General features: G+C 45.0%; 1 protein-coding gene across 2 annotated transcripts in view; it reads right to left on the bottom strand.

Moving 5' to 3' along the window:
• Positions 1-3348: 3348 nt before the first annotated feature.
• The window catches only part of CD4 (CD4 molecule), a 105782-nt gene continuing 84810 nt past the window's right edge, over positions 3349-24320 (bottom strand). For both annotated transcript variants that reach the window (XM_086932917.1, XM_086932918.1), the window contains 3 exons: positions 8274-8398; positions 7385-7440; positions 3349-3630 (listed from right to left, as the gene is read on the bottom strand). In XM_086932917.1, the coding sequence (XP_086789043.1) occupies positions 3603-3630; positions 7385-7440; positions 8274-8398 (209 nt within the window). In that variant the 3' untranslated portion in view covers positions 3349-3602. The remainder of the gene's footprint in view (positions 3631-7384; positions 7441-8273; positions 8399-24320) is intronic.

Here is a 24320-nt window from a genome sequence, read left to right as displayed (position 1 = left end):
AGGTCCAAAAATGGTCTGAAAATGTGATCAAGAGGACAGATAATGAACCTACTTGGTGCTCGAGTTAAAGTGATATGGAGCGAGATGCACAAAGCGTGTGCAGTTCATTTATACAGAATGAGGCAGGTGAGTATGTTGGTACGCACTCTTACACTCCCGAAACCCTTGCCAAAAAGAGAAAAATGATAATGTTGAAAAAGAAAATGGAAAAAATGGGACAGGATTGTCTCATGTCTGTGTGAAATTCAGTACAAATTGTAGGTATGAAACATAAGATATTTGTGATTTATCTAAAGAAAAATAGACATGGATAAATACGACCCCAAGGTTGTGGACAAATCGTTTGAATGCTAACTATACAACGTGTACAAAGTTTAAATGAATTACTGCAAACGATACAGAAGTCTTGACCATAGGGGCGCTTCAGTTTAGTTGTGCGGACAGGTACATAGAACTGAACCATAATGAGTGCCCTACCCTTCATATTCAATCCGATATTAATGGAGTCCATTAGATTGTGGAGATATTACTACTGAATGGATTGTGTGAATCTTCATTAATGATAAGCCACCTCAAGATCTCTGGTTCATAATTTGGCTTGAAGTGTCCCACAAGATTGGACTTGAAGCGTTCCACAAGCGGTGTCCAATCATTTCACGTCTAATGCTGCTCTACAATGCTGCAGTATTCTTGCCTTCCCTTATGTTTGGTTTGACCTAGATGCAACAGTCCACAAGAGCGAATGATCACATACACAACATTCATGCTGTTACAATTAGTTTGGTCCTTTACCTCAAATTACTTGTCTCAGTATTTAAAGAATTTTGATTGAATGCATAAATCACATTCCTTGCATTTACCCCATTCATAGTGTGTTAATATAGGTGGAAAACTCCACATAGAGTGAATCGTGGGTTATTCATGCATAGGTAACATGAACCTGACCGTGCAATCCCTGATGTTTCTACCTCTTGAATGCAAAACAAGGTTTATCGTAACTTCAAGTTTATCCTGTTCATTACTTTTTTATTGCATTACTCTTGGTTCAATATGTTGGTACAAATACCACCTAGTTATAATTTCCTTTATGTTCCTTGGGGTGAAGCAATATCTCCCTTTGGAAGTACCAAGCCCTCTTCTTTGCTATTCTGAGCAAACTCAAGGGTAGTATCGTTCAAACAATCTTGAAATCAAAAGAGCAGAATTACCTGAAATAATAGGTTTTATGTGTACAGTTTGACCTAACCCTTACAAACTGTCCATATGGTGGCTATCTCGTAAACTGCAAGGGTGATGGCTTGAGTAACGTAATAGGGTATTACGCTATGTAGGATCGCGATAAATGGTGGTGCACATTTGATCCTTATCTACCTTAATGGTTTCGTCCAAAAAGTAATTTCAGAAGCGCTCTGTGACTTGTTCAGAGATCTCTATACAGTTATCAAATCATGATGTTACATTCCCTGTTGGATGACCTATAGGGCTTAAAGAAGGATGGAAGAATAGCAGGGAAATCAAGGATCGCTCCAGTCCTCTCCAGAATAAAGGTTTCACTTAAGAAGTAAGCACCCTCAGTTGGACTGCTTGGATTCTGACATCAAAAAGGAATTTAGCAACTCCAAAGCAATTCCACATTGTTTTAGACTTTGCATTGGTTCTGCGTGGTTGCCTGTGTAGAATGCAGAAAGAAAAATCTAACAAAATCACTGCATCATCACTACTCTCTAGACTGATGTTATGGGCTAAAGGAAACTGTGTGGATGGTGGGTGGGTCGTTGGTGTAGAGGTTGTGGGGCTTAGTGGGGGGGAAGGCGAGTCATAAGTAGAGATGTAGTATTTAGAGGGATTCGTTGGGGTGTGAGGTGAGGATGGTGGGAGGCGGTGCAGGGAAGATGATGTGGCTGTGTGGGGAGAGGGGAGGAGGGCAGGTTTGGCAATGGTGGGTGAGGTGGTGGGTTAGGGATAGTGCATTGAGGAGGGAGGGGAAGAGACAGTCAAAGATGGAAAGGTTGTGTTCAGTGGCTTGGGAGAGGATATTTCCATTTCTGTAGACTGTTATGAACAGTTCAGCCTCCAAACTTTTGAGAGGAGGATATGGAGAGTTTGGGTCCATATGGGACGTTGAAGACATTGGTTACGTATAGATGCTGTATGAAGTTGGTTTTCCATTTGGCAGGTGTTTTGAAGTACATGATGAGATCTGTTATGCGGCCTCCATGTGTTCTACTGTGATATATGTCTCTTAGTAGTGTTTCTGGGTGTTCTTTTTGAATCTTGTGTTTGCAGATTTTAGCGGCATGTTTGGAAAGGTTTGGATGAAACTTAACTGCGGAAGGAGTTAGGACCTTGACTTTCCAAGGGACTGGTGAGTGACGCCATAATAGGTTGTGGGAAGCGTGATTGGTCTCTGGGAGGTTGTTGGGTAAGGGGGAGTAGAGGATAGGGACAAGGGATTGGTGATTATGAGAGCTTGTATAACTCAGTTAGATCATGGCAATGTGCATATGGATGTTGGGGAGGGGTGGTGGCCAGTACTTTGGAAGAATTGAGTGCCAGTGTCAGAGGTGTGATGAGGAGGGGTTTACAGAACAATCTAGAGTAGAAATTATAGCCTTTCTGGCTCCAATATGTCCAGGTATCAAGCAGGGATGGGTTGGGTTAGACCTCTAAGGGTAGGTATAGTTTGTCAACTTGCATGAACATCAAGAATATTAATTCATACTAATTAAACCAAAGATGTATAGAAGTGTAACAAATGTCAACTCGCACTCTCTGATCTGCTTTATGGAGCTTTTGCGTAATATAACGTTTTTAAAACAGAAAGAAAAAAACCCAGAATTAAATGTAGTGCTGGAAGTTTCCCAATGGATACCTAATATTCTATAGAACGGTTGGGCACACCTGAACATTTTCCCATGGAATCTGGGGTACACTGCTTCCCAAAAGCAACTGAAACACTGCAGTGGGACCTGTGTCTTACCACAGCAATAACCCACACCATCTTTCAATCCTGATTCAAATGTCCCTGAAGTCAGGGTGGCCAGCCTCATCCAACATGATGAGACTGCCAAAGCCCTGGGAGAAAGTGAACATTCTCTGTGCTCTCTTGTGCTGGAAATTGGATGGCAGGGGCTCCACAATGACAGAGCATGAAGGGGCAATGCAAACCTTGCACCATGCATGGCATGTCCAATGTCCAGCACTTGTCCAACACCTTGTCTCCCAGGTGAAGCAAACATTGAGAAAATGGCAGTCCTGTCCACACAGACCCACCACTCATACACACAGCATAAAATATGCTTACAACATGCTCCATTACGTGTATATATAATGACGAGCGGAGCAGTAATTACTAAACTTCTGTTTTAATAACAAATTTAAGACTTGCAATATATATTAGGGAGATATTACAGGTTTCATATTTAATAAAATACAAAAAGAACATTAAAAAAAAAGAAAAAAGGTGCCTCTTATAAAAGCTTCCATGGTGCATAGGGTTCTTCTGTGAGCTTTCTGCATCAGGGGCCTGAGCAGGAAGTGAGGTAAGATGAGCAGGTGTCTCGTGCCACTTCCACGTCGGGCCGCGCGCAGTGCTAGCGACTTCAGGGGTTGAGCGGTTTATTCAGCCTGCTGGAAAAAAGAAGAAAAAGATGCCTTGAGTGTTGCCATGTGGATGTCATGCACACAGAACTGCCCCACCTAAGGGTGCAGCTTTCAAACGTGCAGTGGCACCAGAACCCTGAGGGGCCCAAAGAACCTTACTTATTGCTTTATGTTGCTACCCAAACTGCACTGGGGCTGGGGGCATTTTTCTTGCTTGCAACATGGCTCATGACACCCTTACAGGCCATGTTAAAATCTACACATTGTGAAGAAAATTATGAATTATGTAGCAAGTGCGGTAAATCCGCCATTATGCAGAAAACACTGCAGCCTCAGAATGACATAATTTCAGGGGCCATGATAATGGTGGCAGGTTTAATGGCAAAGGCTGCTTGATTGAATCATAGGGAAAAGTTGTGTGATTATAGATCTGATCTGTTTATACTGAAAAGTCATGACAAAGGCAAAGATAGACCATGCACAATACCATTCCAAGAGGAAATCCCAGTGTGATGTTTATTGAGAGGACATCTTAGATAGATATTGTGCACAGTGTATCACATGTTTACCGCTCAGAGATGGGCAGGATCTTGTTTTAAATGTGGCGGCCATGTTGGAACTTCAAAACAATGATCCTGTTCCAAGATGGCCGCCCACTGCTAGGTTTAATTTTGTATATTACTGCTAGCATGAGCCCACAACGTTTAGACGGTAGGCTTTCTTTTTTCTATTTTTGTTCTTTTGATTTATGTGTCACATACTTACTGAGTGTGTGTGAGTTTTATTGTGAATAGGAACATGCATGAATGCACGAATGAGTCAGAGGGTAGATTAATGAATGCATGTGTAAAAGGATGAATGGCAGAGTGCATGTATGAAGACTTGCGTGCCTAAACTCGCCAGTTACCGAAGAGGCGCTTTCTTTCATAAGTTATATCTACTGGCATTGCTGATTGTTGTTGTTGCTTTTACTTTGCCTCTTCATCAGATATAAATATTTCATGCTGTCTGGTTTTCTCCTATTATTATTCATTATTATTTCAGGAAAATACAATTATTTGGTCAGTTCTACATTATTCGTATCGAGATGCCATTGCTTTCCATAAAATCAAATAAACACATTGAAAAAGTAGGTAATATATCAAGGTCGAGCCTAATGTTCTTTGAAATAAGTAACTTTACTACCATCACAACACTGATGTATTAAGGAAATATGTTTTATATACATTGGAAACCCCCAAACTAACAGGCATTCCAGGATATTATCATTTCCCAAAACATCTTGATAGAAAGGGACTCCCACTTTCTCTCTCGTGAAGGGGTTGCTTCAAGAGTTTTTGCTGCTACAATCCTTCAGGTGGGGTATGGAGAGTGTTAGATGCTGAGAAGCCTTATTCTGTCCTGTGCAGGATGGGAATGTGTAGTATTGGGCACCTTGCTTGACCAGGAAAGGCCGCATCCATACTCGTGAGGGTACCTGGGCAGCAGGAAAGGTGTAGTCTACTGCAAGTGATAAGGCCAGGGCCAGCCCACATCCTTAACCATGGTGGTGCTGCTTATGCAGAGGGGAAAGTGTGGCCTACAACAAACAATAAAGCCAGGGCTGGTCTACTTTATTAAATAAAAGGGACCCCGAAAGGGAGATCTGTGGTCTAGTGCAAGTCGGTGGCTAGAGTTAGACAATCGGGCACAGTGGTCTGGCACAGACTGTGCAGGATGGGAATATCAAATCCCAAATATAGACGGGACAGAATATCATTACAACAATATTGAGGGACAAATATCGAAAGATAGGTTTCTATACGTTAACTCACATATACGTACCTTGGTTTTATATATCCCTTGTGTATGGACAAAGCTAAACCTCTCTGAAGAGCTGTAATGACAGCGAATCACCGCATCAGCAGCTGCTTTTATTCATTCCTGGTTAGCTTGGATAATATTATACCAATCCAAAGCTGTAATGCTGTGCCTGGAGTCTTGAAAGGATTTTGTCATTTTACAGCTTGACATGGATGGCACTTTGCTAATCCTCTGATTAAAAACTTTGCTAGAAAATCAGACATTTGGGGTGAGTGTTCCTGGTGTTGTAGGGTGCTCTATATAATAGGAGCTGCTTTCCACCAACACTTGGGAACTACCCAGAGTTCTATGTTTCTTTTTTAGCATAATTTATGCAGCACTCTGATCAGGAAAAGGTATTGCTTTGACTTATACAGGGTGCTCCCTTTTGGTTGGACAAAGCTAAACCGCTCTGAAGAGCTGTAATGACAGCAAAACACATGTCCTGGGGTTGCTTTTATTCCTTCCAGATTAGCTTGGATGGTATTTTACCAATCCAAAGCTGTCATACTTTGCAAGGAGTAGTAAAAGGTTTTTGCCATTTTACAGCTTGGCGTGAATGGTACTGTGTTAATTCTATGCTTAAAGGCTTTGCTGTATAAATGTAAAAGTACTTTGTCTCTTTCTAACTCGGCATGGATGGCACTGTGCTAATCCTGTGCTCAAAAACTTTGCTAGACAAACAGACATTTGAGGTGAGCAAATTTAGAGTGTCATTGGTGTTGTGGGGTGCCCTACATATGGGGCTGCTCTTCAACTAAACTTGGGAACTACCCAGAGTTCTCTTCTTGTTTTGCATTTGTGTACACACATACATATATCTTCAATATAGATAGATGTAGAGTTAAGAATAGTAAATCCTTGCCTCCCTCTGTGTATTTACCCTTCGATATTTTGCTTCTCAATGTTGTTGCTAATACAGAATCTAAGGAGTTTGCCCAAATCACCCTCCACTACCTGGGCTAAGAAACAACACATTATACACAATGGCAATGTGGAGGAAAGGATATCTAACTACTAATCATAGGGTACATCAAATTGCCATATAAATGGTACATTATCCTATTTCCTATTTCTAAAGCATCAGAAAAGAACATACAACTGTAACTTCCTTTTTGGTATCATTCTTCATTATTTTTTGTAGAAAAAATGAATTAAACAGACAAAAAACATTTCTCACATAAACATTTCTCATATATATATATATATATATATATATATATATATATATATATATATATATATATATATATATATATATATATATATATATATATATATACACACACACATATATATATATATATATACACACACACACATATATATATATATATATATATATATATATATATATATATATATATATATATATATATATATATATATATATATATATATATATATATATATATATATATACACACATACAATCACATATGTATACAGGATTACCTCTCAGTGTATTGCCATTACTGAGGGTGTGAACACTGCTTCTAAAAAACTGGTGTATGTAATGATATATATGTGATTGTATGTGTGTATATATATATGTGTGAAATGTTTTTGGTCATTGTTTATGTCTGTGAAATAATTTTTTCTACAAAACAAAATGAAGAATTATTCCAAAAAGGAAGTTACAGTGGTATGTGGTTTTTTGATTCTTTAGAAATAGGGAAATGGGACAATGTACCATTGATAGGCAATTTGATTAGTAGTTAGACATCTTTTCCTCCACATTCCCGTTGTGTATAATGTGTTGTCTCAATGTTGTTGCAACAATATTCCTTCCTACAGATATTCTATATTCTCAGCCAAAATCCCACAGTCCACCTAGCTATGTTCCTCCACCTCAGTGAACATAAGGCTGCTCTCAGGGAGAAAGAGGTGGTGCCCGCTATAGGCTACCCATCCAAGGCCTGTCCTCGTTCTTACATACTCATTGCACTGGCAGGTCCTGTGCTTCTTCAGCCAAGCCACTCTCCTCGCCCGCCGCTGAAAGAGCAAAAGGACACATTAATGCAGGAGAAATACACTTGTGTTTCTTTGTTGTACAACGGGGAATCTCTGGGGCTTTCACATATCCTAGAGGCCAGGAGAAATTGATAGAATAGACAGCTCACAGCACAAAGAAGCAGCTTGTTTTTCACAAAAGCTCGACAAGCATGGATTCACTCACTCTTTCGATTGATTATATCACCCGCTCACGCCATATTGCCATTTAAGATGTACAGTCAGGCTACTGGAATTATGCAGCAAGGGAAGACCAAATTATGCAGCTGGGTTTATTAAATTATGCGTCCTCATACAGCACATTTTGGAGCAGTAGTACTTCCTTCACTATTTTCTAATTTTTACATGTTAACACTGTATGGGCAAAGGTCATTAAGATCAGCTTAACACCTAAATACAGCAACCAGCAACTGAAAGGAGACCTGCCTTTGCATGACAATAGGTCTGCCCCTGCCAGCAACACATGTGGTAGCATTTAAGTAACTTTTGATCCATTTCAGCTAGAAACACATTATTTTCTTTTCTTAAAATCTCCAAGTGATGCAGAAAGTTATGGATTGTGTGGCAAGTGCAGCAAACACATGGTTATGTGCAAAACACCACAGCCACAGAATTGCATAATTGCAGTGGCTTTGTTAGTGGCCACAGAAGCGGTCAGCTTCAGCGCCTTCTGAAGAGTCATAAGGGTAAAACTAGATGGGAGGACAAGCAATGTGCATCTCTAGTGCATCACAATAACCAGAGACAGCCCCACCGGTGCAGCCTAAGATGGCAGATACCTAACATGGGTAAACAAATAACAAGCAGATACTTACCCGGAGAAGGCGGCTGCGCGCCCCGCACACTACAGCACAGACGATGACCAGCAGTAGAGCAAGGGCCAAAGCACCACCGGCTGCCCACACCCACCAACCGAACAAGGCTGAGTTCCTCTTCTCCACTGCAAAGGTAACAGACAGAGATGAGAAGCCATTCATATGACATAGCATAGCACAGGGAAGGCACACTGGAGAGTTCTGCGCTCTCTACACTGTATTGTTGTATGTACGCAATACCAACGTAACTATGTAATAGTGTCTTATCATACATGGAAGCCTGCAATAACTGTATAAAAAGTTTTTGTCTAATTACAAATCCACATGACTTTTTTAAAACAAGAAAAATCATAAAACTTCACATAAAAACAGTTTCACCCGAAAGAAAACTATGTCCAGTCCGTATGCCCGATACTGCCCCAACCAAATAGCTCACCAGCAAATGCAGGCAAGTATACTATTATAAACCAAGCCATGGTAAAATCTGGAGAGCAACACTTGCCAAATATCAAAGAAATTTCTGCCTCAATCTTGCAGGCACTTTTTTAAAAAACGTTTAATCTACAAAATTGTAGGATTGAGTTCTAATGAATCACATAAAAATATAAATACTCATTTCCCAATGTGCTTTATAGTTAAAAAAAAAGAGAAAAGTCCTTTCTCCTGATGCGCGGGATACGCCCGGCTTAGTACAACTGTAACTGTTCGTGCTGTACCGACACTTTATAGAAACTAGACTCTTGCGCCTGGATTGACCTTGACAGGTGTTACTGAATTTCTAGTATTTATAAGTGGAATACTAGAAACACTACCAGACTGTTTTGGACTACTACCATTGCTGTTGTTTACCTCGAAGTACTTAGGGAATCGTATAAACCTTTTACCATCCCTACTAGGACACTATTGAGCCTTGAAAAAGTTGTATACACAGCGAAACACGTGTTGGCTGTCTTCAACAACACTTCAGACTTCGTGTCAACACAAGGAAGATCAGTTGTGTTTTGATTTTGTTGTATTCTTATGGTTGCATACTTTATACTATTGCATGGTGCGATGTTCATTAAAACGAACTGACAACAAGGTCATTTGACAGATTTGTGGTTGTGCTCTGTAATCAATTTGGTAGGATAAGCCCTGTGAAGAACTTAAAAATGTATTAGCCGGAAACGAGCATTCCTGGAAATCTTAGATGCTACCTCCTACATTTTAGCCCAGGCCCCGTCTGTCAAGGGGGTCCCCAGGTCCGTCGCCCAATGATTACGTAGCACCACAAGGGGACAACAGAGATCCTCACGAAGTGCAGTTTACAACCCCAAGACCAGACAGCAGGTGTTAGTGGTGTCACATATGAAGCGGCAACTAATGAGGAGCCTGAGCTCTACTCCACGCCCACCCCAAAGCGTGTGGACAGCGGCGGTCGAGTACTATATAGCAGAAACTACCTCCCAGGATATCAAACTTCAGGCACTGGTCGCCAAATAGCCTCAACACACCATCCATGTACAGTGCACCCACTGTGTCTTAACTAACCCTGGCGTAAACTTGGCTCCGCCAGCGGAGTGTGCAGAGATTTGCCCACTCCGTGCTTTGCTGGGAATGCGGAGTATAGGGCAAAAGTCCGACTCCGCAGCGGAGCGGAGTTCGCTAGCCCGCCCCCCCCCCCTGATAAATAGTTAAAAACGAATTCAAATGAAATAAAAATACACTTACCTGTACTGCGGCGTCCCCGGGCTGCCCTCCTCCTCCTCGCCGTCTCTCTTCTACGTTGGCTGTACTTCTTGAGAGAACTGTGCAAGCGTGCATGCATGCTCATTTCTTGCACGACGTCTTGCGAGAAATACGTTCGCATGCGCAGTTCTCTCAAGTTGTACGTCCCACGTAAGGAGAGAGACAAAGAGGAGGAGGGCAGCCCGGGGATGCCGAAGTACAGGTAAGTGTGTTTTTCTTTCATTTTAAATGAATGTGTAACAGTTTTTTATTAGGGGGTGGAGGTGGATGGCAGAGCGGAGCGGAGTTCCATGGAGTTTTTCCCCAACTCCGTGGACCTCCGCGTAGTCTCACTACACCAGCTCCTCCCGGGGTTAGTCTACACTCGCTGCTTCCCAGTCCAGTAGATATCTCTCTTCCACCCTCGGCAGTCGAGTCACTAGAGCCCGTAGAAGAATGCCGTAGAGTACAGGGACTGTATTGTTGCCTGAACAAGACTCCTCAACTAACACATCCTGAGGATGGTGAAATCATGACTGCCCACTAGGACCACATGCTTAGGATTGAAGACAAGGGTCCAAAGCTGTCCCGGACTGGGGAGCACCAGCAATCACAGCAACCCCGGGACCTACCTCCCAGAAACCAGCCTATACACCACTGCAGCTGCGCAGCAGAAAACTAGGAATAGAAATCTAGGGCATTCATCCCACCACCGTCCATCGTTAGTCACTGCAACTTAGCCAAAGAAACTCAACGTCACCCCTAATTCCATATGAGGTCAAGAAGGATGGAATCAAGATCCTGGAATGTAGCACATGGTATCACCAGCGGGAGCACTGCATAGAAATACAAAAGGCGAGGAGACACTACAATTTTAGCGACGGTAATGCGACTCGCCACCGAGAGGGATAAGGTCTTCCAAATTCCCACACTCGCATGCATTGCAATCACAGCCATTCCTATATTTCCCTCAAGAAAGTCAGGGAGAGTCCAATAAATCCAAAGCCCATGGTACTGCACAAAAGTCGGCTACTGGAGCTTGTCGCTCAAATACGGGGGACCCTCCCAATCTGCACAGAGTGAAAACACACTTGTGGTGTCTGGGGGACACACACACCACCATCCGTCAGTGCACGGTTTCAACAGACACATTTACACCACCGGCCGTCAGTGCACATTTTCAACAGGCACACACACCACTAGCCGGCAGTGCACACTTCCACCAGCACACACCACCAGCCGTCAGTGCACGCTTTGCCACCAGGCACACACACCACCAGCCGTCAGTGCGCGGTTTCAACAGGCACACACACACCACCGGCCGTCAGAGCGAGGTTTCAACAGGCACACACACACACCACCAGCCATCAGTGCACACTTCACCCGGCACAGACACCACCAGTCATCAGTGCACGCTTCCACCAGCACACACCACCAGCCGTCAGTGCACGCTTTGCCACCAGGCACACACACCACCAGCCTTCAGTGCGCTGTTTCAACAGGCACACACACCACCGGCCGCCAGAGCGAGGTTTCAACAGGCACACACACCACCAGCCATCAGTGCACACTTCACCAGGCACAGACACCACCAGCCATCAGTGCACTCTTCCACCAGGCACACACACCACCAGCCTTCAGTGCACGCTTTCAAACACACACACCACCAACCGTCAGTGCACACTTTGCCAACAGGCACACACACCACCAGATGTCAGTGCACGCTTTCACCAGGCACATACACACCACCAGCCATCAGTGCATGCTTTCACCAGGCACACACCACCAGCCGTCAGTGCACGCTTCCACCAGGCACCAAACCACCAGCCGGCAGTGCACACTTCCACCAGGCACCAAACCACCAGACGGTAGTGCACACTTCCACCAGGCACACACACCACCAGCCATCAGTGCACATTTTCTACAGGCACAAACACCACCATCCGGCAGTGCACACTTCCACCAGGCACCAAACCACCAGCCGTCAGTGTACGCTTTCACCAGGCACACACACCACCAGCAGTCAGTGCACGCTTCCACCAGGCACACACACCACCAGCCATCAGTGCACATTTTCTACAGGCACACACACCACCAACCATCAGTGCACACATCAATTGTTAACGTATCCACAATTAACTATTGTAGCAATCGCAGTATGGCGCACTTTATTTTGAAATAAGCCTTTATAAGTTCATGCGTACCTTAAGACTTCGACATTTCTTTACCAATGTGAGTCCCCCTACCAATACTCCAGTTGAACATGCGTGTAAAGATTTAAGAAGCAAAAGCACGTTTGTGGCTCCAGTGAGTCACAAAATATTTGATTCATATGAAACGATCACCTTGAACTCCATCAGAGAAAGCTTCAAAAAATCCAACCCCAAACGTAACAACTTTAAACGTAGGGAGTCAAGAGCACTGAACCAAATTGTGAACAATCCTAACATCACTTGCAGCAAAGCGGATAAAGGGGGTGCGCTTGTAGTCATGGACAGCGATTTTTACAACAAAAGCGTCACGGACCACGTCAGTGATATGAATTTGTACATGAAATTACCGAGTGATCCCACTGAAGTTTTTTCCAACATACTCAAAGTCATTCTAGATAAAGCATTGTCAATGGGAACCATTACGGATAAAGATCACAAATATCTGACACAACCACATCCAAAATGTCCCAGCATACACATGCTTCCTAAAATTCATAAAAACCTGAACCATCCACCTTTTCGTCCTATTGTTTCAACCAAAAACTCCATTCATGAACCCACTGGAAAGTTCATTGATCTATACCTGCAAGACATTGTCAAATCCATGTCAACTTATTTACGTGACACAACTGACTTCCTGAACCGTCTCCAGCAAGTCATACTGGAGCCTGACATTCTATACACCCTGGTGACAATCGACGTATGTGCTCTATACACATCGATCCCACACAATAGGGGCATTGAAGCTATTGAATCTTTTTTACTCAACCATCCGATCGATGATGATTTGAAAGTTCTGATACTTGAACTCATACAGTTCACACTGTATCACAGTTACTTTTCGTGGAACAATGATTACTATCTTCAACTCGTTGGTACGTCAATGGGAAATTGTGCAGCCCCCAGCTATGCGAACCTGTTCATGCACCGTATGGAACTTGACCACATCTTGAGTCACAACAAATGGTCAAACAACATCCTGACCTTATGGAGATACATTGATGACATTTTTTTAATCTGGATTGGTCAACCTGATGAAATCACTGAATTTCTGAAATACATCAATGATCTTGATGATCATATAGAGTTCACGCACACCATCAGCTCTCACAATCTACCATTTTTGGATGTTCAGGTGACATTACTTGACAACAAGCTCACAACTAACCTATTTGTTAAAGCAACAGACAGAAACAACGCTTTGCTCTTTACCAGATGTCATCCTACCCCTCTCAAAACTCATTTACCCTACTCTCAGTTATTGAGAGCCAAAAGGATCTGTTCTGAACCAGAAGCCTACGAAACATCGGAACAAAAAATACTTCAAAGATACAGAGATCGGAGATACCCTGAACATACACTGCAAGCAGCCAAAGACCGTGCAGCAACCAAAACTCGTTTGGATCTTTTGTCCCCACATATCAAACCCACCAGTGAACAGAGACCGGTTTTTGTATCCAAATACTCTACAAGAAGCACTGTCATTAAGAACATCATCCTAAAAAGCTGGGATATGATTCGTTTTGAACCAGACTTTCAGGGTATTTTTAACCACAGGCCACTATTTGCATACCAGAGAGCCAAAAACATTAAGAACATCTTAGAGACTGAACCCACTGATCTTTCCATTCACTACTCAGGCACCAAACCATGTCTTAATTGCAGCCATTGTCATAACATCATCCCTGGGAATATTTTGAATCATCCATCATCAGGGAAAGCCATCAAACTACTAACTAATGCCACTTGTGACTCCAAGAATGTAGTATATTTACTAAAGTGTCCCTGCGGATTACCTTATGTAGGTAAAACTGAAAGAAAAATTAAAGTTCGCTTGACGGAGCATAAAAGTACTATCAGAAACAAAACCACCAAAGCACCATTGGCGGCTCACTTTACCACACACCAGCATAACGTGAGTCAACTGAGGTTCCTTGTGTTAGAGATTGTCCCGCTGAGATCAGGCGTTGATAACAGAAAAAGACTCCTCCAGAGAGAAACCGTTTGGATCAAGAGACTTGATGCTTGCCAGCCTAAAGGTCTCAATGACAGACTTGAATATAGTTGTTTCCTATAATGATTCGTTGTCTCATTGTAAATACGTTCTATTCCTGTCTTATACCCATCACCTCAACCATTCTCATATGTCTACCCTGCTTTTCCATTTCGTATTTATCATGTTCTGTTTCACCCTTTGAACTGTCTGTTATCCTTTTGTGGCTCTTCTCCCCTAACCTTGGTTCCTCTCTTTTATCTATACTGTCTACCTCTCTATTCACTTACATTTCCCCGCTTACCTTCTACAATTTTTTTAATTATTTTCTTCACAAATATGATGTTTATTGGAATATATATTACCACCACTTTGTTATTGGGTTTTGCAACCTTTACATGTTTAACTCAATGTTTCCTGATGGTACCTTCATTAATCAGCCAGCGTGATTGACCATTCCAAGATGGCCGCCGCTATCGGCTTATATTGTTTACGTTCTTTTACATTCACATACTTGTGGATTTACTCTTTTTGACCATTAGATCCACATCCTAACGCTTATTTTCACTATCAGGCTACGGTTGTTGTCGTTTGTCACTTTTGATAATCCGTCACCGGCATGTTTACTAACACCCACGGTAGTCCGTTTTCTATCTTTGACACCCTGTATGTATTTCCGCGTTCAACATCGAACACCGACCCACGATAGACACGTATGTCGTGCGCCGTTACACCTGACATCTGGTAAGCCTCTTGATGTCTTTTACACTTCTCGACCGCTTCACTCTAGCATTCCAGTACATCTTGCTTTTGTTTTCCCTGAGTGCACCTAGACTTCGGGTGTAACCCAAGGGTGATTGCTTTACATTGTTCGGTTTTACCGGCTTGCCCTGATCTTCGGACACATTACTCTGAACTTAACGGTTGGTTTCTGTTGGTTCTCACGCACTTTCTTTGTAACAATCACTCTTTCCCACTGTAGGCATGATTAACCCGAGAACCCATTGGTCCCGTTTTTTATTCACTAATACCCGCACGTTTAGCTTTTTGACTGTGATGCTCATTTCGTGGAAGCCAGCTCTCCTTCCTGACATTAGTATGTTTACTTTCAGATCTTCCACCAACCCCTGACGAAGGGCATTGTCCCGAAATGCATAGGGATAATTTGTGGATTAATGGATGTCGTTGAGAATTAAAGTCAATGCACTGTTCTGCTAACCAGTCACTTTGATGTAATATGTGACTCATTGATTAAATGAATTCCAAAATGGATTACTACTGACTACGTCTTTCAATACCTTGATTACCTAGAAAAGAAAATTCAATACAGGAGCTCACTCTCCTATCGGTGTGCCTTTGGAAGCAGTGCAGGTGGTCCTTGCACTCCCCCATTGTTCGATTAAAACTACCAGTTCCTACCGGCCGGAAGGGACTATTTCCTGGCACCCTAAAATACGAATACCAACCTTTCACTATTTACCCTTTTGAACCTTTCTACCACGAGTGCCGCCATTTCCCTACATCTTTTGCACTTTATTTTTAAACATGTCAGTGCATGCTTTTCCACCAGGCACACACACCACCAGCCTTCAGTGCAGGCTTTCAGACACACACACCACCAGCCGTCAGTGCACACTTTCACCAGGCATACACACCACCAGCCATTAGTGCACACATCAATCGTGTGTGGCGCACTTTACTTTTAACCATATTTATCTAAAGCGCAGCATGCCACCATTGCTACAAAAATAAATACACATTTTATTGGCCTACAATTTATAGACTTTTTTTGCAATTGGTGTTGCAATATTTCGCAATGCCAATGGCTCAAACTTAATTCATGCAAGACCTATTGCATTGCGAATGCTTGTTGACTTTGTCAGTAATAAAACGACTAAGGCGGAGAGACCAATTCCATAATCATTGATAAACTTTAATGTCACAGAAGCAAGTAAAAACAGCCAAAGTTGCAAAGTGCAGCAGAGTGGTCACAGAAAAACCCTCGTGCTGGCAGGACCGCAAAAGGGCCGATGTGTGTGAGGGTCAGTAGCTCGGTTATGGCCCGTTCTGATAAAACCCGACTGGGCTTTGGGGCTTGAGTCGTCGAGTTTTAACCAACGCAGCCGTTCAGGGGGACTTTAGGGTGTCTTCTGCTGTAGTGGTATAATTCAGCTTGTACATTTATCCTGCAACTCTTTGAATGATTAAATGAGGATGCCGGGGGCAGGTCAGGTTACCCCCTCACATGAAGCTTTGACCCTAATGGAATAGAGTCGGAGAGGAGAGTTCAGTCTTCATTGGCTCCTTGGGGCGTGATTGATTTCTCTTCTGAGGTGTAGTCTGGCTTTATATTTCTTGCCAGCAGGTGGCGCCCAAAGACCGTTGCATACGTGCATCGCTGGGATGAAGCGTGCACCTTGCGACAATTAACAGGGAAGCGGTCACACACACTGCAACCTTATATGGCGCAGTTAGTGTAAGCGATAAGAAAGCACACCGGGCAGATTTACAAGCCCCTTGCGCCCCTTTTACACCACCATTGCGTCACTTTTGTGACGCAAAGGCGGCGCAAAAGATGCTCCATGGTGCGGGGTACTTACAACGTGACGCATCTGGGAGACGGGTCACATTGTAAAGCCCTGCGCCAGAACAGGGAACGCCTCCTAAAAGTGGCTGAGTGAAATCAGTCACTTTTGGGCCCATGCTGCGTCAAAACCCTGCGCCTGCTTCAAGCAGGAGTAAGGATTGACGAAGCATATTAGGGATAGGGCCACCCCGAGCCTTGCTGGAGCTGTGGTATCGCGCTTGTGATGTAACTCCTGCAATGCGCCACCTTTACGGCACAGATGAGTCACGCATCTGTGCTGTCTTAGCCCCATGGTGCGCCGCATTGTAAATGCGGCGCATTCATGGCGCACAATAACTGGCGCATCCCTACACATACAAGAACACATATCTCACAACCGCACCTCCACAATCCCGAAACGCAGGGCATTAGAACAAAACAGGCACAGAACAAGTTAATTATTTTCGATTTTTTTATTTTTATAGTTACTCTGTTTTCTGCAGATGACTTGCCTGTAAACATACTCTCAGGTTGGAGAAGGTAAAATGTCAAGCCAATCCAGGCGCGAGCTACACTTACGTCATTATAGGAAGTGCAGGGCGTGACGCATGTTAGTCCAGTCAGGACTCATAGCATCAATTCGACCTTATTTCACAGCCCAACAATAATGACGAGAGAGAACCTGAGAGTGATATATATATAGAGAGAGAGAGAGAGAGTGAGAGAGAGAGAGAGAGAGAGAGAGAGAGAGAGAGAGAGGAGAGAGAGAGGGAGAGAGAGAGAGAGAGAGTGAGAGAGAGAGACAGAGAGAGAGAGAGAGAGAGAGTGAGAGAGAGAGAGAGAGAGAGAGAGAGAGAGAGTGAGAGAGAGAGAGAGAGAGAGAGAGAGAGAGAGAGAGAGAGAGAGAGAGAGAGAGAGAGAGAGAGAGAGAGGAGAGATGGAGAGGGAGAGATGGAGAGGGAGAGATAGAGAGAGAGAGAGGGAGAGAGATGAAAATCGCAATGAAAGGGCGAGGAAATATTTTTCAGGAATGCAGATGGAGAAACTTCCTGATATCAACTCTATTTTAGCTAGTAATGCTTTGTGACGGTGTAAACTGGAGCCATGCCGGACAGCCAATAGATGGCCTTGGCAGACAGACAGACCTTTCCGAATGAACCTTAATGCATTCAGGTGGGTTCTTCCACACCAGGTTAAAGCAGGGGGACTTGTATACAGGCGCGCAACACCCATTGGGCTCACGGGGCTTCAACAACTACAAAATTGAGGAAAATCGATGAAAGACAGCAATGAAACTAACTACAATTAAAATAACTTTGCAATTCCAAGAATGCTTTGCGCCTCAAGCTGCTTGCCCCTGCGGGCGGATGCAAAATCTGAAGGAAAATGTTAAACCCCAGTAATCTTTCTCTACTAGGTTTGCGAGATAGTGAAGGCTGTCTCAAATCACAGACCTAAAAAGAGAAATCAAACGTTTGAAATGACTTAGAAAAAGTCAACACACTTTTTTCTGGGGATCTTACAGGGTTATTCCAATGATGCATTTGAGCTTTGTCCAGTGGGGTCTGAATATGTCAAGCAAGGGCGCAGGTTGGATTTCTTCATTGATTTGTTTGGCTTTAATGTATACATATGACTGTATTGTAGCTTATGTGACACAAACCTAACCAGGAAGCATCTAGAACACTGTAAGTACAACATTGCCAGAATACAGAGTTAGACTACAAATAAAACAACTCTGCTGCTTTAAGTAAACCACAAATCTGCAACTGCTCCAATACTAGTGCTCCCTACAACACAGGAAGTAAAACACTAAAATCATGTAATCCTGCTGCTCAGTGAGCTGGAAGTCCTTGTTTCCAAAGATCCTCCCACCACTGACAACTGCCCACCACACTACGGTATAACACACTATATTCTACAACCACTGACAAATGCCAACCACACTAAGTATGTTTGCAAAAACAACAGGTGATGGACCGAATGAGGATCAATGTCACACATTCAACCCAGTCAAAAGATCTGGGTCCTAATCCATCGTTTTTTTGCACTCCACACCACCCTGGGTTAGACAATGGCGATATGCAAATCAGCTCTGACCCTGTGCCCCATGGGAACAGTCCAGTCCGAACTACAAAAGCCATGTCCTTCCCAGAACGGAATCAAGCATCCGAGGACCGGACCGGTTTCGAGGTAACACCTCTCATCAGCCCGGCTAGCTTGACTCCAGTGGTGTGGAGTGCCTGGGACCCACGTCTGGGCATCCCCAGTACACTTATAGCGAGTTTGCAAAAACAACAGGTGATGGACCGAATGAGGATCAATGTCACACATTCAACCCAGTCAAAAGATCTGGGTCCTAATCCATCGTTTTTTTGCACTCCACACCACCCTGGGTTAGACAATGGCGATATGCAAATCAGCTCTGACCCTGTGCCCCATGGGAACAGTCCAGTCCGAACTACAAAAGCCATGTCCTTCCCAGAACGGAATCAAGCATCCGAGGACCGGACCGGTTTCGAGGTAACACCTCTCATCAGCCCGGCTAGCTTGACTCCAGTGGTGTGGAGTGCCTGGGACCCACGTCTGGGCATCCCCAGTACACTTATAGCGAGTTTGCAAAAACAACAGGTGATGGACCGAATGAGGATCAATGTCACACATTCAACCCAGTCAAAAGATCTGGGTCCTAATCCATCGTTTTTTTGCACTCCACACCACCCTGGGTTAGACAATGGCGATATGCAAATCAGCTCTGACCCTGTGCCCCATGGGAACAGTCCAGTCCGAACTACAAAAGCCATGTCCTTCCCAGAACGGAATCAAGCATCCGAGGACCGGACCGGTTTCGAGGTAACACCTCTCATCAGCCCGGCTAGCTTGACTCCAGTGGTGTGGAGTGCCTGGGACCCACGTCTGGGCATCCCCAGTACACTTATAGCGAGTTTGCAAAAACAACAGGTGATGGACCGAATGAGGATCAATGTCACACATTCAACCCAGTCAAAAGATCTGGGTCCTAATCCATCGTTTTTTTGCACTCCACACCACCCTGGGTTAGACAATGGCGATATGCAAATCAGCTCTGACCCTGTGCCCCATGGGAACAGTCCAGTCCGAACTACAAAAGCCATGTCCTTCCCAGAACGGAATCAAGCATCCGAGGACCGGACCGGTTTCGAGGTAACACCTCTCATCAGCCCGGCTAGCTTGACTCCAGTGGTGTGGAGTGCCTGGGACCCACGTCTGGGCATCCCCAGTACACTTATAGCGAGTTTGCAAAAACAACAGGTGATGGACCGAATGAGGATCAATGTCACACATTCAACCCAGTCAAAAGATCTGGGTCCTAATCCATCGTTTTTTTGCACTCCACACCACCCTGGGTTAGACAATGGCGATATGCAAATCAGCTCTGACCCTGTGCCCCATGGGAACAGTCCAGTCCGAACTACAAAAGCCATGTCCTTCCCAGAACGGAATCAAGCATCCGAGGACCGGACCGGTTTCGAGGTAACACCTCTCATCAGCCCGGCTAGCTTGACTCCAGTGGTGTGGAGTGCCTGGGACCCACGTCTGGGCATCCCCAGTACACTTATAGCGAGTTTGCAAAAACAACAGGTGATGGACCGAATGAGGATCAATGTCACACATTCAACCCAGTCAAAAGATCTGGGTCCTAATCCATCGTTTTTTTGCACTCCACACCACCCTGGGTTAGACAATGGCGATATGCAAATCAGCTCTGACCCTGTGCCCCATGGGAACAGTCCAGTCCGAACTACAAAAGCCATGTCCTTCCCAGAACGGAATCAAGCATCCGAGGACCGGACCGGTTTCGAGGTAACACCTCTCATCAGCCCGGCTAGCTTGACTCCAGTGGTGTGGAGTGCCTGGGACCCACGTCTGGGCATCCCCAGTACACTTATAGCGAGTTTGCAAAAACAACAGGTGATGGACCGAATGAGGATCAATGTCACACATTCAACCCAGTCAAAAGATCTGGGTCCTAATCCATCGTTTTTTTGCACTCCACACCACCCTGGGTTAGACAATGGCGATATGCAAATCAGCTCTGACCCTGTGCCCCATGGGAACAGTCCAGTCCGAACTACAAAAGCCATGTCCTTCCCAGAACGGAATCAAGCATCCGAGGACCGGACCGGTTTCGAGGTAACACCTCTCATCAGCCCGGCTAGCTTGACTCCAGTGGTGTGGAGTGCCTGGGACCCACGTCTGGGCATCCCCAGTACACTTATAGCGAGTTTGCAAAAACAACAGGTGATGGACCGAATGAGGATCAATGTCACACATTCAACCCAGTCAAAAGATCTGGGTCCTAATCCATCGTTTTTTTGCACTCCACACCACCCTGGGTTAGACAATGGCGATATGCAAATCAGCTCTGACCCTGTGCCCCATGGGAACAGTCCAGTCCGAACTACAAAAGCCATGTCCTTCCCAGAACGGAATCAAGCATCCGAGGACCGGACCGGTTTCGAGGTAACACCTCTCATCAGCCCGGCTAGCTTGACTCCAGTGGTGTGGAGTGCCTGGGACCCACGTCTGGGCATCCCCAGTACACTTATAGCGAGTTTGCAAAAACAACAGGTGATGGACCGAATGAGGATCAATGTCACACATTCAACCCAGTCAAAAGATCTGGGTCCTAATCCATCGTTTTTTTGCACTCCACACCACCCTGGGTTAGACAATGGCGATATGCAAATCAGCTCTGACCCTGTGCCCCATGGGAACAGTCCAGTCCGAACTACAAAAGCCATGTCCTTCCCAGAACGGAATCAAGCATCCGAGGACCGGACCGGTTTCGAGGTAACACCTCTCATCAGCCCGGCTAGCTTGACTCCAGTGGTGTGGAGTGCCTGGGACCCACGTCTGGGCATCCCCAGTACACTTATAGCGAGTTTGCAAAAACAACAGGTGATGGACCGAATGAGGATCAATGTCACACATTCAACCCAGTCAAAAGATCTGGGTCCTAATCCATCGTTTTTTTGCACTCCACACCACCCTGGGTTAGACAATGGCGATATGCAAATCAGCTCTGACCCTGTGCCCCATGGGAACAGTCCAGTCCGAACTACAAAAGCCATGTCCTTCCCAGAACGGAATCAAGCATCCGAGGACCGGACCGGTTTCGAGGTAACACCTCTCATCAGCCCGGCTAGCTTGACTCCAGTGGTGTGGAGTGCCTGGGACCCACGTCTGGGCATCCCCAGTACACTTATAGCGAGTTTGCAAAAACAACAGGTGATGGACCGAATGAGGATCAATGTCACACATTCAACCCAGTCAAAAGATCTGGGTCCTAATCCATCGTTTTTTTGCACTCCACACCACCCTGGGTTAGACAATGGCGATATGCAAATCAGCTCTGACCCTGTGCCCCATGGGAACAGTCCAGTCCGAACTACAAAAGCCATGTCCTTCCCAGAACGGAATCAAGCATCCGAGGACCGGACCGGTTTCGAGGTAACACCTCTCATCAGCCCGGCTAGCTTGACTCCAGTGGTGTGGAGTGCCTGGGACCCACGTCTGGGCATCCCCAGTACACTTATAGCGAGTTTGCAAAAACAACAGGTGATGGACCGAATGAGGATCAATGTCACACATTCAACCCAGTCAAAAGATCTGGGTCCTAATCCATCGTTTTTTTGCACTCCACACCACCCTGGGTTAGACAATGGCGATATGCAAATCAGCTCTGGCCCTGTGCCCCATGGGAACAGTCCAGTCCGAACTACAAAAGCCAGGCACTCCACACCACTGGAGTCAAGCTAGCCGGGCTGATGAGAGGTGTTACCTCGAAACCGGTCCGGTCCTCGGATGCTTGATTCCATTCTGGGAAGGACATGGCTTTTGTAGTTCGGACTGGACTGTTCCCATGGGGCACAGGGTCAGAGCTGATTTGCATATCGCCATTGTCTAACCCAGGGTGGTGTGGAGTGCAAAAAAACGATGGATTTGGGCCCAGATCTTTGGACTGGGATGAATGTGTGACATTGATCCACATTCGGTCCATCACCTGTTTTGTTTGCAATTGCCGCCCTAAGTGCGCTGGGGATGCCCAGACGTGGGTCCCAGGCACTCCACACCACTGGAGTCAAGCTAGCCGGGCTGATGAGAGGTGTTACCTCGAAACCGGTCCGGTCCTCGGATGCTTGATTCCATTCTGGGAAGGACATGGCTTTTGTAGTTCGGACTGGACTGTTCCCATGGGGCACAGGGTCAGAGCTGATTTGCATATCGCCATTGTCTAACCCAGGGTGGTGTGGAGTGCAAAAAAACGATGGATTTGGGCCCAGATCTTTGGACTGGGATGAATGTGTGACATTGATCCACATTCGGTCCATCACCTGTTTTGTTTGCAATTGCCGCCCTAAGTGCGCTGGGGATGCCCAGACGTGGGTCCCAGGCACTCCACACCACTGGAGTCAAGCTAGCCGGGCTGATGAGAGGTGTTACCTCGAAACCGGTCCGGTCCTCGGATGCTTGATTCCATTCTGGGAAGGACATGGCTTTTGTAGTTCGGACTGGACTGTTCCCATGGGGCACAGGGTCAGAGCTGATTTGCATATCGCCATTGTCTAACCCAGGGTGGTGTGGAGTGCAAAAAAACGATGGATTTGGGCCCAGATCTTTGGACTGGGATGAATGTGTGACATTGATCCACATTCGGTCCATCACCTGTTTTGTTTGCAATAACCACACTAAGTATAACACACTATATTCTCCCACCACTGACAAATGCCAACCACACTACAGTATAACACACTATGGTTCTCCCACCACCGACAAATGCCAACAACACTACTTTTTAACACACTATGGTTCTCCCACCACCGACAAATGCCAACAACACTACTTTATAACACACTATGATTCTCCCACCAAAGACAAATGCCCACCACACTACAGAATAACACACTATGGTTCTCCCACCAAAGACCAATGCCCACCACACTACAGAATAACACACTATGGTTCTCCCACCAAAGACCAATGCCCACCACACTACAGAATAACACACTATGGTTCTCCCACCAAAGACCAATGCCCACCACACTACAGAATAACACACTATGGTTCTCCCGCCAAAGACAAATGCCCACCACACTACAGAATAAAACACTATGATTCTCCCACCAAAAACAAATGCCAACCACACTACAGTGTAACACACTATGGTTCTCCCACCAAAGACCAATGCCCACCACACTACAGAATAACACACTATGGTTCTCCCACCAAAGACAAATGCCCACCACACTACAGAATAACACACTATGGTTCTCCTACCAAAGACCAATGCCCACCACACTACAGAATAACACACTATGGTTCTCCCACCAAAGACCAATGCCCACCACACTACAGAATAACACACTATGGTTCTCCCACCAAAGACCAATGCCCACCGCACTACAGAATAACACACTATGGTTCTCCCACCAAAGACCAATGCCCACCCCACTACAGAATAACACACTATGGTTCTCCCGCCAAAGACAAATGCCCACCACACTACAGAATAAAACACTATGATT

This window comes from Lissotriton vulgaris, chromosome 7, assembly GCF_964263255.1.
Source record: "Lissotriton vulgaris chromosome 7, aLisVul1.2, whole genome shotgun sequence".
NCBI lineage: Eukaryota > Metazoa > Chordata > Amphibia > Caudata > Salamandridae > Lissotriton > Lissotriton vulgaris.
This window is presented reverse-complemented; position numbering and strand designations above follow the sequence as displayed.